This window comes from Lupinus angustifolius, chromosome LG17 (assembly GCF_001865875.1).
Source record: "Lupinus angustifolius cultivar Tanjil chromosome LG17, LupAngTanjil_v1.0, whole genome shotgun sequence".
NCBI lineage: Eukaryota > Viridiplantae > Streptophyta > Magnoliopsida > Fabales > Fabaceae > Lupinus > Lupinus angustifolius.
Window position 1 is genome coordinate 9,397,642 of NC_032025.1, and position 15,388 is coordinate 9,413,029.

Below are 15,388 nucleotides of genomic sequence, written 5' to 3' on the forward strand. Positions count from 1 at the left end.
CCTCCAGGAGTAGATTTGTCCTTTTCACCTGGAAAACTTAAAGAGTATGCAAAGAATCGCCTTCATTATTTTTTGCATAAAGCTCTCACAGGTTGTATGGATAGTTTTCAAGAAAATCTTTTCCACCCAGAGGTTCCTTTCAATAATGCCATCTCAATCAATCCTCACCGTAGATATATCCTTTCAGAGGATCTACTATGGTACACATGGTGTGCCACTGTTTTGTATGTCACACCCATTGCTTTGCAAACTCAGTCCACATATAGGTTCTTGACTGATCCCCGAAATCATGATCATTTGCTTTGGACTCTGTTAGAATGGTTCTCACCCTTAAGCTGGTGGCGGGCAAGATTGAATGATGCTCTAGAAAACGCTAGAGCAAGGAAATATCCTGCAAGAGATTTTCAAAAGACCAGGACCATTTTTATTGTCCATAGGCCCTACTCACAACACCCTGCTACTAATCTTCCGTGTTCCAGGAATCAAGCTTATGTCTGGGATGCCTTTGACACATACCCATTGGTGGAAAATTATAGAAAAGAACTTGAGAAGCATTTGAGTCAAGTAAATTTTTATGAATATGTGCTAGATAGTTCTATGAGCACTTGCATTAGCCATTTTGATAATCTTACTAACCTCTAGAGGAGCAAATGATTAATACAAGTAAATAATCGTTCTACCAAAGAGTGGGTGAAACAAGTTCCTCCAGACAAAATGAATTAGGGATCAACCAATCTATAAATACAGACTCAATAATGGAACCGGTGGACCAAGACATGGGCCAAGATGCTCAAGACACAAATGCTGAGATAATGGATATAATGCTGGCAGAGAAAGTCACTTATGAAGAGACAAGACCCCCATGGTGGTACACTATGTATGGAAGTGTAAACTCTGAAGAATGGCATTACTATAATCTCTCTCCAAGTCAGAATTCAAGATAAGAAGGAATCTTCCCGAAATCATCCAAAGTAAGCATAAAACGTGGTATCATATAGGACAAAGTGTGATGAGTTATAAAATAAAATAAAATGTAATGTCAGATATATTATCATTTTAGATAAGGTGTGATGAGTTGTAAGCTAGGGAATGGTGTGGTGTGATATTGTAAGATAAGGTTTGGTGGTATTCTTGTGATAGAGATAGAGGTCTAATTCCTTCTATAAATAGGAATGCTTAGACCACATTATACTCAGAACAAGAACGAAATAAAACATGTGTTTTATCATATCTATGTCTTCCTTCTAAGCTTTCTATCTTTCTGATGGCCAAAGCTATAATGTTTACACCATAACCATCTATAGAGATGTTAGTATGCTCTGCACTTGCCTCTATGAGGATCCTGTGCATCAGAAAAACATCTGACTTTAGATCCATGCTACGGTCCTGGCTATTATGGTAACATGCTATATAAGAGTATCGAACCTTGAGACATATAGAAGCCAACAGTTGACTCACCAAAGTCTCGGATGGTGAACCTTATAGGTGTGTTATCATGATAGAAGACTCCCGGCCAGTGTGGTATCAGAGCCACCTCAGGAAAAAAGGGGGTACATATGGTATGAATGTTATAGGAGAGGTGAGTAGGAAAGGATGCATACTCATGAATACAACTATTCAAAAAGATAGACCCATTCTCCTAAGCTCATCTCTTTCCATACCCAAATCTTGCTCTACAAATTTGCTCACCCGAGAAGGGTAATTGCCTACATGGATACAGGAGCACATCACACAATGATGAATCCTAAGATCCTCCCCAATGAAGCTTGGAGTCGACAATCACACTTTTTCCTTGCAGTAGATGGGAAAACATTGAAGACTGATCTTGTGTCAAAGGATTAGTTGATGCTTTAATCTTCATTAGAACTCCAATTTCTTCATCCGAACACATTGATTACATACTTGATGGATTTAATGAAGAATATCAACCAATCATAACCTCAATTGAAAGCCAAATGGATTTACCAATTGTTCATAACCTAGAATTATTCTTGTTGACATTTGAGTCACGACTTGAAAAGAACAAGACTAAAGCACTCTATGATGTTGAACTTTCACCATTAAGTATTAACCATTATTAATATTATTACGCTAATGATTATTTACTTAATAAAATTTGCTCTTAATGATAGGGATATAATCGAAAAGTTACTTATTAATGTTTTCTTGAACTACTAAATAAGTAAATAAAAATAAAATTCCCCTGAAAAATATGGGTAATTGAGAACGAAGAGTACTATTTATTATTGATGAAACTATTTTTTTTAACGAATCCTTTTGCTTTCCTGAACTTATGGATCCTCGGAATTTAAAATCCAAACGCTGTTCCTGTTAAGACACGTAAGTTTAGCATCAGATCTTCCTTTGAAGTATTAATCGACATGGTATCAACCAAAGTGGCTTACATATCTAATTTACTCTACCTACACATGATTTGAAAACATAATTTATTTGTAATGCATTAGGCATGAACATACAAAAGGGGTGAAATGTAAACATCTTTTGGGTTTGGGTTCCCTTCATATGTGGAGAAAGACCCAGTTGAGCAAAACTCACTTGTTCCACTTAATCTAATAGATAGGGGTCAGATGTGGCAAGAGATGAGAGATAATTTATGCAAAAAAGACAACTGAAAAGAGTGAGAGAAGATAAGAAAACTCAACCCGCAGGAACTCCGAGCAGCCGTGAGAAATTCGCGACTGCGTCTTCGTCAACCGTTGGATTGGGCTGAAATTTGAACATCAGGTTCACAACTTATAGTACTTCATTTTAACGGTTGGATTGGTGAGACGACATCCGAGGTAGTATAAAATGAGCTATTACAATAGTTGTTTTTCGGGGTTTTTTTTTGTTTTTCTTGTTCTCATTTTCAAGCTTGTTCTCTTGTATTCCTATTTTGATTATAGTGGAGCTTGATTGACTGGCTTGTGCCTGTAGTTTTTACTTCTCACATTGGGAAGATTTTCCATGTTAAAATTATGGTGTCCCTTTTGTGTTACTGCATTATTTGATATTGCTACTCATAAATTCTAGCAAGTTGGGAAAATTATCATCCGCTGCATATACTATGTTAAATTTTTCATTGTTATTGTGTTGAATTTTCCATCAGAGTGACATTAGAGCTCTTTGGGGTTTAAGGTTATTTGACTTGCTTGAATGATGGAGGAAAATACACATAGAATGATATGTTTGAATGACACTAACTATCACTTGTGGAAAGGAAAAATGAAAGATTTATTATTTGTGAAGAATTTGCATATTCCTGTGTTTGCTAGTGAGAGCCAGAGTCCAAGTCTGGTGAAGATTGAAGTTTTCAACATCAACAAGTTTGTGGTTTCATTCGGAAATATGTAGAAGACAATGTCTATAATCATATTGCTAATGCGGAAAATGTAAAATCTTTATGGAACAGCAATATGTAGAAGACAATGTCTACAATCACATTGCTAATGAGGAAAATGCAAAATCTTTATGGAAGAAAATTGAATCTTTATATGCTTCTAAATCAGGTAATAATAAATTATACTTGTTGAATTCCTTGATGAATTTGAGGTACAAGGAGGGAGCTTCTATTTCAGATCACTTGAATGATTTTCAAGGGGTCCTTAATCAATTATCAAGAATGGGTATCAAGTTTGATGATAAAGTGTTGGGATTATGACTACTGAATACTCTGCCAGATTCTTGGGAAACATTTCGAGTTTCAATTACAATTTCAACCCTTGATGTAATTGTCTCTTTGGAGAGTATAAAGGGAAGTATTCTTAATGAGGAGATGAGAAGGAAGACACATGGTACTTCATCTCATTCTGAGGTGTTTCTCACTGAAAACATGAGGATAAGTCATAAAAAGGAACCGAAAGGTGATAGAGAAAATGGAAGAAGTAAGTCCAAGTCCAGATACAAGAATGTGGAGTGCCACTATTGTCACAAAGTAGGTCACATACATAAGAATTGTTTTCAATGGAAAAGGGAGAACAAAGACAAGAAGGGCAAGCAGAACGAGAAGAAACATGGTGATGATGATCGTGTTACTACTGCCACTTGTGACGATCTTATTATTCTCCTTGACCGTGATTTGGTTAATCTTGTATCAGATGAGAGTATGTGGATAATTGATAGTGGTGGTACACTGCATGTTACACAAAGGAATGAGTTCTTCACATCTTACACTTCTGGTTATTTTGGGTGTTGAAGATGTGTAATGATGGTGTGTCAAATGTAGTTGGTATTGGTGATATTTGTTTGCATACCAACATGGGAGTGCAGTTGTTGCTGAGAGGAGTTAAACATACTCCAGATGTTCGTTTCAATTTGATCTCTGTGCGTATGCTTGATGATGGTGGTTATGATAACCACTTTCGTTCTGGAAAATGGAAACTCACTAGAGTTAACTTGGTTGTGGCTAGAGGGGAGAAATTTTCTAAACATTATTGGACAAAAGCTTTGGTTTTTGAAGAAAGTGTGAATGCCATGGATATGGAGACTTCTGTGTGGCACCGCAGACTTAGTCATATTAGAGAAAAAGGGTTGAACTGTTTAGCCAAAAAGGATGTACTTCTAGGATTAAAGAGTGCATAGTTGGAGAAATGTTCTCATTGCATGACTGGTAAGTAGACCAGAGTATCCTTTAAGAAGCATCCTCCCTCAAGGAAGTCAGAGTTGCTTGAATTGGTGCATTGTGATGTTTGTAGTCCATTTAAAGTCATTTGGTGGTGCACTTTACTTTGTTACTTTTATTGATGATTATTCAAGGAAGCTTTGGGTCTATGCTTTGAAGACAAAGGACCAAGTGCGTGAAAAGTTCAAACAATGCCATGTTTTGGTTGAGAAACATTCTAGCAAAAAGCTAAAATACATTCGTACTAACAATGGTGGTGAGTATTGTGGACCGTTTGATATTTACTGCAAGCGGCAAAGTTTTAGACATGAAAAGACTCATCCTAAGACTCCTCAACTTAATGGCGTAGCAGAGAGGATGAACATAACTTTGGTTGAAAGAGTTAGGTACATGCTTTGTGAAGCAAAATTACCTAAACATTTCTAGGGTGAGGCTTTGTACACGAAAGTGCATGTTATTAATCTTAGTCCTGCAGTTGCTCTGAGTACTGAGGTGCTAGACAATATTTGGTTTGGCAAGAATGTGAGGTATGATCATTTACGAGTCTTTGGTTGCAAGACAATTGTGCATATTCCAAAGGATGAAGGGTCCAAGTTGGATGCAAAGACAAGGCAGTACATCTTTATCAGTTATGGTGAAGATGAATTTGGCTACAGGTTATATGATCCTGTTGAGAAAAAGGTTGTTAGAAGTCGCAATGTAAAGTTCATGGAAGATCAAACAATTGAAGACATTGATAAGATGAAGAAAACTACACCCAAGGAAGATAGTAGATTGTCTGATATTGATCCATTTTGGATGCCTATACATGATTTGGATATAGTTGAGAATAACGTTCAAAATGGTGAGCAATATGATTATGTTGGTGATGACCAACTTGGAGATGATTTAGATTTTCCCATTGATATTGGTGAAGATGAACATGAGATGTCACAAGATGAGAATCTTGGTGATGCTCCTGAACCATCTCAAGTTCAACTTCAACTTTCTAACAGGCAGAGGAAACCATGTACCAGCTACCCTTCTGATGACTATCTTTCTATGATAGACGGAGGAGAACCTGAATATTATCATGAGGCCATGGAGAATGAAGAAAAGAAGAAGTGGTTGGATGCAATGCAAGATGAAATGAAGTCCTTGCAGGATAATCACACTTTTGATTTGGACAAATTGCCAAAAGGGAAGAGGGTTTTGGAAAACAGGTGGATTTACAGGGTGAAACAAGAAAGTAATTCTACATGTCCAAGGTATAAAGCCATATTGGTGGTTAAATGTTTCAGACAGAGAAATGGTGTTGATTTCAGTGAGATTTTTTTTCCTGTGGTGAAGATGTCATCCATTAGAATTGTATTAAGTTTGACTGCTACTTTTGATTTGGAGTTAGAACAAATGGATGTAAAAACTGCTTTCCTTCATGGTGACTTGAATGAAAAGATTTATATGAAACAACCTGATGGTTTTCTTGTTGAAGGGAAAGAAGACTATGTGTGTTGGCTGGGAAAGAGTCTACATAGTTTGAAGCAGGCTCCACGACAATGGTACAAGAAGTTTGAGTCTATTATGTGTGAGCAAGGCTATAAGAAGACTACTTCTGATCATTGTGTCTTCATTAGAAAGTTTGATGATGGTGATTTTATCATCCTGTTATTGTATATAGATGACATGCTTATTGTTGGGAAAAATATTTTCATGATTGACAGGTTAAAGAAGCAACTAGGAAAATCATTTGCCATGAAAGACATGGAGCTGATAAGCAGATTCTTGGTATAAGAATCATGCGAGATAGGCAAGAAAAGAAACTTTGGCTGTCACATGAACACTATATTAAGAGAGTGTTACAAAAGTTCCAGATGGAAAATGCTAAGACGGTAAGCACTCCTCTTGCTACTCATTTTAAGTTGAGTGCTAAATAGTGTCCTTCAAATGAAGCTGAAAAATCAGATATGCAACAGGTTCCTTGTGCATCTGCTGTGGGAAGTTTGATGTATGCAATGGTGTGTACAAGACCATATATTGCACATGTTGTTGGTACAATTAGTAGATTTTTGTAAAATTCAGGTAGAGAGCATTGGAATGCCGTGAAATGGATTTTGAGGTATCTTTGTGGTACTGTTAGTCTAAGGCTTTGTTTTGGAGGTGATAAACCTACTCTTGTGAGCTATACTGATTCTGATATAGCTGGAGACATTGATTCCAGAAAGTCCACTTCAACTTACTTGATTAAGTTTGCAGGGGGAGCTGTAGCATGACAATCTAGGTCGCAAAAGTGCGTTGCATTGTCCACTCATGAGGCAGAGTTCATTGCCATTATAGAAGCATGCAAAGAGTTTCTTTGGGTGAAGAAATTCTTGCAGGAGCTTGGTTTTGTCCAAGACAAATACTTGTTATTTTATGATAGTCAAAGTGCCATTCATCTTGGGAAGAATTCAACCTTTCATTCTAGGTCCAAACACATTGATGTGAGGTATCATTGGATACATGATGTTTTGGAAGCTAGGTTGTTGGAATTGGCTAAGTTTCATGCAAATGATAATGGTGCTGATATGATGGCTAAGGCCTTATCAAGGTGGAAGTTTGAAACTTGTTGTGAGATCACTAGTTTGGTGATTCTCTCCACATAGTTGTGAGGGGAGATTTGTTGGGTTTGGGCTCCCTTCCTATGTGGAGAAAGACACAGTTGGGAAAAACCCACTTGTCCCACTTAATCTAATAGATAAGGATCAGATGTGGCAAGAGAGGAGAGGTAACTTATGCAAAAAGAGGCAATTGAAAAGTGTGAGAGAAGATAAGAAAACTCAACCCGTAGGAACTCCGAGCAGCCGTGGGAAATTTACGACTGCGTCTTCGTTAAATGTTGGATCGAGCTGAAATTTGGACAGTAGGTTCACAACTTATAGTACTTCATTCTGAACGGTTGGACCGGTGAGACGACATCCGAGGTGGTAGAAAATGAGCTATTACAGCAGTTGTTTTTTGGTTTTTTTCTCTAGTTTTTCTTGTTCTCATTGTCAAGCTTGTTGCTCTGTTGTATGCCGTATTGTTGAGCACGTTTTGTGCAATATTTTGGAGACACTCTTGTATTCCTATTTTGATTATAGTGGAGCTTGATTGACTGACTTGTGCCCGTGGTTTTTACTTCTCACATTGGGAAGGTTTTCCATGTTAAAATTCTGGTGTCCCTTGTGTGTTCCTGCATTATTTGATATTGCTCCTCATAGATTCTAGCAAGTTGAAGAAATTATTATCCGCTGTATATACTATGTTAGAGTTTTCATTATTGTTGTGTTGAATTTCTCATCAACCTAATCGTTGTTTTGTCCTAATCTTTATTTTCTTGAATGTTTTGTTTTAAATACGTAAAGTTTGACTAGATCCTCATATATACCAAAAAGTTAAATATGTGATTCATGAAAGTGAAACTTATTGAGAGGGATAAATATGTATTCCGAAATAGATTAGTTAAATAATGAGGGTATACCCTTCTTTATATAAAAAACACATAAGTTTTTATTTTGTTTAGGTAGAAGGATAATGTGTAGGTGGAAATGTGGAATGATGTTAAAAAGAAGGCAAATTACATTCGTTTAATTACGCCCATTATATTTTGTTTAAAAAACTATACTGATTTTGCCAACCTTGCTGGCAAATGTGTGCATGTGTGATGAGTTGAAATTAGTTTCGGTTAACCCAAACTAATCCCAATAATTTCGTTGTTATTTGCTTAGAATCAAACCTGACCGTACTATGGAATGACATTGACATAGGATATATGAGATTTAACCGATGTTGGTAGTATTATGTAAGGGGAAAACTTGACAATCATATTACAAAGTCAAGATAGATATTCACATTGCTGCTCTATGTGATCCTAAATCCTTAGATAATATTTTCAACTGGTAGAACAGAATCCGGTTAATAGTTTGACATAATATATGAATTTAAATATATATTATGTATAAATAAATATGAAACCAATATTAAAATATACTTCACAATATGTATTCAAAATAAGTAATATCAATATAAATTATTACAAAATTATTATAAATTCTTACTATTTATACTTAATATTTACTTCTTTAATCAATATATGTTATGCATATATACTGCATCTATTTCTTTAATCAGATGCTGACATTTGAATCCCTTGAGGGCTTGAAATGTGAGATCATTAATTGTCTTTTACCTGGCAATGCTATCTAGTCCACCCTTATGTACAGGTTCATCGAATAATAGTAATTGTATAACTCTACACCTAAACCACTAAACCTTTTGCTAACCTCATTTGTGTCACACTATACTACCTCCTCTCGACATTCTATTGCTACTTTTCTATGGTTCATCATCTATAATAATTATGCTTTCTTTGCCATAATGTGAGTATCTAGAAAAGGCAAAAGATCAAATATAGTATCCTAAATTCCTAATATTAATGAACAATATGTTTCATAAAAATCCACATAGGCTATTTTGCTGCCCCATTCAAAAGATTTTCTTTGTTTACTCCCCGCTTTTAAGTCGTGGATAAACTTAGTAACAACTAGATTATTTGCGAGTTAAGTTTTGAAGGAGACGAAGAAAAGTAGAAGAAAAGTAGTATATTTTATGTTCCTAAGCATTTTCTTTTCCTCTGTTACCCTCAAAAAACCAACTGTCAAAGAAACATTAGTATTAGGGTCTGTTTGCAGTTGAGTTCTGGAAGAGAATGAAGAGAAATATAATATTTCAGAGTCATGAAATACATTTGTGAGAATATTTTAAACTCTTCAATTTCCATTCATTCATCTCAAAAACCAAACTCGCAAACAGACCTTAAAAGCGCTTGACCGTTTGGCTGTTAAGTTTGAGTTTTAGGGAGAAATGAAGAGAAGAGAAAGACTTAAAAGTCATTTCACAAGTATATTTCATGAGTCCTAATCCTACTCTTTTACTTTTCTCCTCCAAAATTCAATTCGCATGCACATCATTCCCTAAGGAAATCATATAAAAGAATAAGGTTATGGAAATTTTAATCGTTACGTACGTTACCAAATAAATAATAATTAATATAAAACTAACAATTGCTCTTGCATGCACATTCTTTTTGTCACTCAAGAGATGTTTCTATAACTCTATTAAAGTATCTTCCTTAGTTTTTCTTATACAATAGTAAGGACGTGCTATGTACTAAAGCAGTGTTTTACTTAAGATGTAGGTTCCATCCTAGAAGATGTAAGCAGCATCATGCTTAGGTCAAGCCACTTCAAACTTGGCTAACCTAATCCACTAAACCCTTTTCTATTGGATATTTTATTGTAAAATCATTGTCCCATGCCAAGCTTCAAGTATATAAGTTTGTGCCATTTCTTATACTTAAAAGAAAGCATCACTCTAAAATTAAGAGAAAGATCTCTAAGTTGGAAAAAAAATGAAGGCCATTGTGGTTCATGATGGTAGTGAAGTTTCAAAAGGAGCAACCTCAAGAAGTGGGGTGAAGAGAGGGGTCTCAATAATGGACTTCATTTTGAGAATTGTTGCAGCTCTTTTTACACTAGGAGGTGCATTAGCTATGGGAACAACTAGGGAAACACTCCCATTTGCCACACCGTTTGTAAAATTCAGGGCTGAATTCAATAACATTCCCACATTTGTGTAAGTAATCATTTTCTACTTAGCTCCTGTATATATGCCATAACAATCAAAATTATTAACTTATATATATATATCTACCGTTAATGTAAAGATTTATATATAGTTAGTATATCATCCACTATTCATTTGTATTACTTTTTTTTTTTGAACAATCAATGAAAATAAAACATGAATGATGGATGACGTAGTGATAGTAAATAAAATTTTCCCACAACCGAGAATAATTGACATTTATGATGTGAATGTCTAATTGCAGGTTTTTTGTGATCTCCAACTCTATTGCATGTGTTTACTTAGTTCTTTCACTTGCCCTTTCATTCTTCCACATATTAAGGAGTACTGCAGTGAAGAGTAGGATTCTCCTGGTCTTTTTTGACACGGTAAACATATTAATGTAATTACAATTGTGCGCCAGTTTTGTTACTCTGGAATAGTTTATTCAATTTCTTCATTTGAGTTACTATTAACTAATATTTCCACTAAAAGTTAAACTTTGCATGCGTCCATCAGTATTAAAAACAAATATCTATTGTCTCAAATCTTATGAAAAAGAAAAGTGATGGATGCATGTGAAGTCAAGAATGAGAGTGATAATATACACCAAAAGAGCATATAACTCCTTAATCATTATCTTGTTTGATGTTACTTAAAGGATGACATATATTATCTATGATTATCTCAAAATAGCAAGTCATTTTTTACATGAAATTTATTTTGTAATTATGATTAAGTTAAAATTTGTGAAGGTTATATTTGGTCTTCTCACAACTGGAGCTTCAGCAGCAGCAGCCATAGTGTATGTTGCACACTATGGTAACTCAAGTGCTAATTGGTTTCCTTTCTGTCAACAATACAACAACTTCTGTCAGCGCATTTCTGGTTCACTAATTGGCTCTTTCATTGCTATAGTTCTGTTCATGATTCTTATTCTCTTATCAGCAATATCAATAAGTAAGCATTGATATGTAACCTTGAAGGTGATGGTCTTATATTATATCCTAAGTAAGCATATACAAATAGTATACTATGTAATTCTAAAAAAATTGGTAGACATGGAAATGGGGTAGTGTGCAATGTGCATAGCCTTGGATCACAATGTAATGTTTCAAGCATTTAATATGTGCAAAATCTGAATGTATAATAGATATCTTACCAACAAGCTTTCAATAACAAATGTAGTGCAGCTGAAGCTCTTATTTTATTCTTTCAGTGTTCACTTTGTGAAATGATTGGTGTCAATTTTATTAATAAAACACTCGACTTTGTCATTATCTCACATCTAATTTTCCAAGACCCTACTTTTTAAAATGGAATTATGTAATAAAACATACAGTGTTCAGAACTTCATATATTAATAAAGTTAATTGAGAAAATCTAAATATATTCACTTTGGTCCTAATTTTTGAATATCACTCGTCTTCTTGTAATGCATATCACATGAACTTTGCAATTTGCATGTCACTCATCTTGTTGCAAAGTACATTTTTAGTTTAGAACTTTCATTAGTTATAGTCTTGCACTAAGGTTAAATCATCAAAACTAATTCAGACATATGCTCAAAATATTAAGAGATCATTGTAAGTTTGTAACCCTTCATAGATACAGTGTTCCAAAAGATAAGACTGCCACTTATCCCACATGCATCTGTTTCTATGATAAACTCCCACTGAAAATTTGGCAATAATAAAACGGGTAGTAGATTTGAGCTTGTGGAAACCTGGATCAGCTGATTCACCCCACTGAAATTTCACCTCTTTCTTCAACAACTCAATAAGAGGCTGGTCAATTTTACCATAGTTTAGAATGAACCTCCTATGATAACCAGAGAGGCCCAGAAAACATCTCCGCTCCTTCACTGAAGCAGGTTTGGGCCAATTCCTAACAGCCTCAACCTTAGCAGGGTATGGTTCCACTCCTTTCTCGGAATAACATGGCCTAAATATTCGAACTTAGTTTGGCCAAAATTACATTTACTAAGTCGAAGCAATAATGAATGCTCTTGTGGAATCAGGAATGTTAATCTAAGACACTGTAAATGTTCATCCCTTGTTTTGTTGTTCATTACAATATCATAAAAAATCACAAGAATGAATTTCCTGAGGCGGGGTCTGAATATATCATTCATCAGGTTCTCAAAAGTGGCAGGTAAAGGAAGCACTAACTATTCATAATGTCCGCTAGGAGTTCAGAAGGCTGTTTTATGTAAGTTTTCTTCAGCCATTCTAATCTGTTGGTAACCACTTCTGAGGTCAAGTTTGGTGAAATAAGTGGGGCTCCATGATGTTCATCAAGTAACTCCTCAATAAGTGGAAGATATTTATTCTTAACAGTGGCAGCATTAAGCCTTTTCCTCAGTCTGTACAAAACCTGCAAGTTCCATCCTTCTTTTTTATCAAAACAATAGGAGAAGCAAAACCACTGTTGCTGTCTCTATTAAGCATGGTATCATTCACCATCTTTTCAATTTCCTCTTTCTGTGAATGAGAATACCTATATGGTCTAGCTACCACTGCTTTATCGTCTGAAAGCACAATTCTGTAATCATACTTCCTTTTTGGAGACAATGTTTGAAGCAACTTCTCCGCTTGTGGGAGCAAGACTACATACATCTACCCTCCTCAGACCTTGAGAGCCTTATGCACTAGGCTACCCTTTTTAGTTACATCAATGGTTATTTACTCTGCACTTCTTCACGCAGGTCCTTTTGAAATGTATACATTTGTATAAAGTAATATATTTAGCTGCTACTGCTAGGACACTAATTCTGCATATAGCTTTATAATTTGTCTTCTTTCTTAAGTTAATGGTTCCAATTTATACATGTAATTTACATTTAGCCTCATTATTACACACACCCTGTATCATCCCTGCTGTATATAGAGCAGCATGAAATTTTTAGCACACTGAAATTAGATTATTGGCATTACATGACATACCAAAATTGGAACTTTCTAAATAAGAGTGACAAACAATTTTATTTAAAAAATTGAAATTCATAGCATTGGTTATCGCCATGACAACTTTAGTTGATCAAGGCTTATTACAGCAAGTAAGAAAAAAGGAAACCAGGGAGAGAAAAAGAAAAGAAGAAAGATACAGTAACTGGGAGCTGATAATAGTTATTTCATTAACCTTGCGCATCACATACCAAATTTACCTTAACATGCATTGCATTCCTAGTAAGTATGGAGCTCATACCGAGTTTATAAATGCATTCAAGCACCAATGCATAGCTCAAGAAGTGTCCTCATTGCTTTCTTTTTCACCACCTTTCCATACACCTCTCTTGCCAACTTCAAAGCTTTCTCCATCTCCACAAAGCCACCACCATTTTTCTTCAACTCCTCCATCAGGATCTTAAGTAACCTGTGATCACCTCCCACTACATCTATGATGCTATCAATCAAAGCATCAAATGCAGGAATTCTCCTTCCCCACCTCTTCATACACCTATCTGAGCTATAGGCCTCCGAATAAGCCGACCAAAACGATGCCCTCAAATAGGCTTTTCCTTTCCCCCTCACATTCCACCTCTTCATATGTTCCTCTAATTTATACACTACCCCACCACATTCCATCCCTCTTTCAAGACCGATCTCGATCTCTTTTATCTCTTGTTTCAAGAACATTTCCTCCTCAAACACGCACCTCTTACACTTACAATGAATTCCCCATGTCATTGACATCTCCCTTCGCTTATGCAATGGACATAGCGGATCAAAATACGACAAAGTAATCTCTTCACCAGCCTTCAAATCCTTAGAAGCATGAACTATCAAGTAGTCCCCCACATGCAACCGCCGCACATTGGCGCAGCATGAATGGTTGATGAAGGAAGGGAGCAACCACAGCCCAACACCATAGCAATCATTGTTCTTTCTCAACACATTAGCAGAAACAGCATCCTCAGTGAGAGAATTGACATCTAATATGGCAAATAACTTACCCATATCAATCTCCCCAATTGACTCCATATTCTCCAAACTCTCTGGTCTAAAGATATCTATATCAGGAACCTCAAGCCCTTCCTCATCTTCCCCACTTGACAACTTACCAATCAAATCCCTCGTTTTCGGACACTTTCTAATAAAGTCCACAACTTTATCAATGAAATTCTTCCACATTACTAATTGTGCATCCTCACTTAAATCTTTACCTCCCAAAATACTCCTCTCCATGGCTATTGCTTTTGTGACCAAAATCAATGACCCTGCATCAATGTTCTTAGTTGCAAACATGCCGCGCCCACTGATCTCAGATTTCCTTATCTGAACTGGACCAATGTGTTCAGCAAGTTCAGGAGCCTTACCTTGAAACCCAGATGCAACCCAGTCTGAGAGATCAATTGACCCAGTTCTCGATAAAAACTCAAACTTTTTACATTTCTCCACATACCCATTAAGCATTTCAGAGTTCCCACCAGCTTGAGAATCAACAAGTGCAGTTCTAAAGCATTCTAGAGCATAAGGGTACCTATTGAGGTTGAGCAAGATCTTACCTTTACATAGCAGGGTTTTGAAATGGGTCCCATCAATCTTCAAAGCATGCTCACAATCTTGCAAGGCACAGTGTAAGTACCCCAATTTGAACCTTGCTTCAGCGCGGTTGCAGAATGCAATGCAGAGGGATTTGTGAAGCTTTTGAAGTTGATCTGGATCAGAGGGTGTTTGGTTTTGTGTAGAAAGAGTTATAAAATGAGAATAGGCTTCAATGGAGTCTTTCCATTCTTCTCTGATGAAAAGTTCTGTTGCCTTGGATCTCAGGTTTTGCATTTGTTCTGTCAATTCTTCCATTTTGCCAATGTTACTTTGCAATGTGGATAGGGCAATGGTTTTTGTTCTCTATTTTCAAATCCAAAGTCGATTTAAAACTTTCAGAAGTATAACGGTCGCATTGAGTATCTTTACTTTTTTTGTTTTGAGATTGCCTCTTTGTAACTGAGAATGCGCACGATAGATTCGGTATTGACTCTAAATAGGTTATTGATTAAGGAGGAATGCGACCTTGTCATATGATTTTGACAAATTTTTAAAAGATTAAAGGTGATTATTAGATTTTTTATTATAAAGAATGATATTCTATCATTCTATAGATACAAAATTAATTATTTTTCGGATATATGATTGTTCCTTCAAC

General features: G+C 35.8%; 2 protein-coding genes across 2 annotated transcripts; one reads left to right on the forward strand and one right to left on the reverse strand.

Annotated features, from left to right (window-relative positions):
* On the forward strand, nucleotides 9,928-11,225 carry LOC109331040 (CASP-like protein 6). Its single transcript, XM_019565324.1, has 3 exons — nucleotides 9,928-10,252; nucleotides 10,509-10,632; nucleotides 10,999-11,225. Exons 1-3 carry the CDS (start codon nucleotides 10,029-10,031, stop codon nucleotides 11,212-11,214), a joined length of 564 nt encoding a protein of 187 aa, XP_019420869.1. The 5' UTR covers nucleotides 9,928-10,028; the 3' UTR covers nucleotides 11,215-11,225.
* LOC109330599 lies at nucleotides 13,204-15,158 on the reverse strand. The gene is made up of 2 exons (XM_019564842.1): nucleotides 13,466-15,158; nucleotides 13,204-13,428 (listed from the first exon to the last, which is right to left on the reverse strand). The coding sequence occupies exon 1, from the start codon at nucleotides 15,043-15,045 to the stop codon at nucleotides 13,468-13,470; it is 1,578 nt and encodes a 525-aa protein (XP_019420387.1). The 5' UTR covers nucleotides 15,046-15,158; the 3' UTR covers nucleotides 13,204-13,428; nucleotides 13,466-13,467.

Bases quoted from the DNA above. Each gene is read 5' to 3' on its own strand.
- LOC109330599 (XM_019564842.1), bottom strand. From the start codon at position 15,045: ATGGAAGAATTGACAGAACAAATGCAAAACCTGAGATCCAAGGCAACA.
- LOC109331040 (XM_019565324.1), top strand. From the start codon at position 10,029: ATGAAGGCCATTGTGGTTCATGATGGTAGTGAAGTTTCAAAAGGAGCA. The intron at 10,253-10,508 runs GTAAGTAATCAT...GTCTAATTGCAG, and splicing joins AATAACATTCCCACATTTGT to GTTTTTTGTGATCTCCAACT. The intron at 10,633-10,998 runs GTAAACATATTA...AAATTTGTGAAG, and splicing joins TCCTGGTCTTTTTTGACACG to GTTATATTTGGTCTTCTCAC.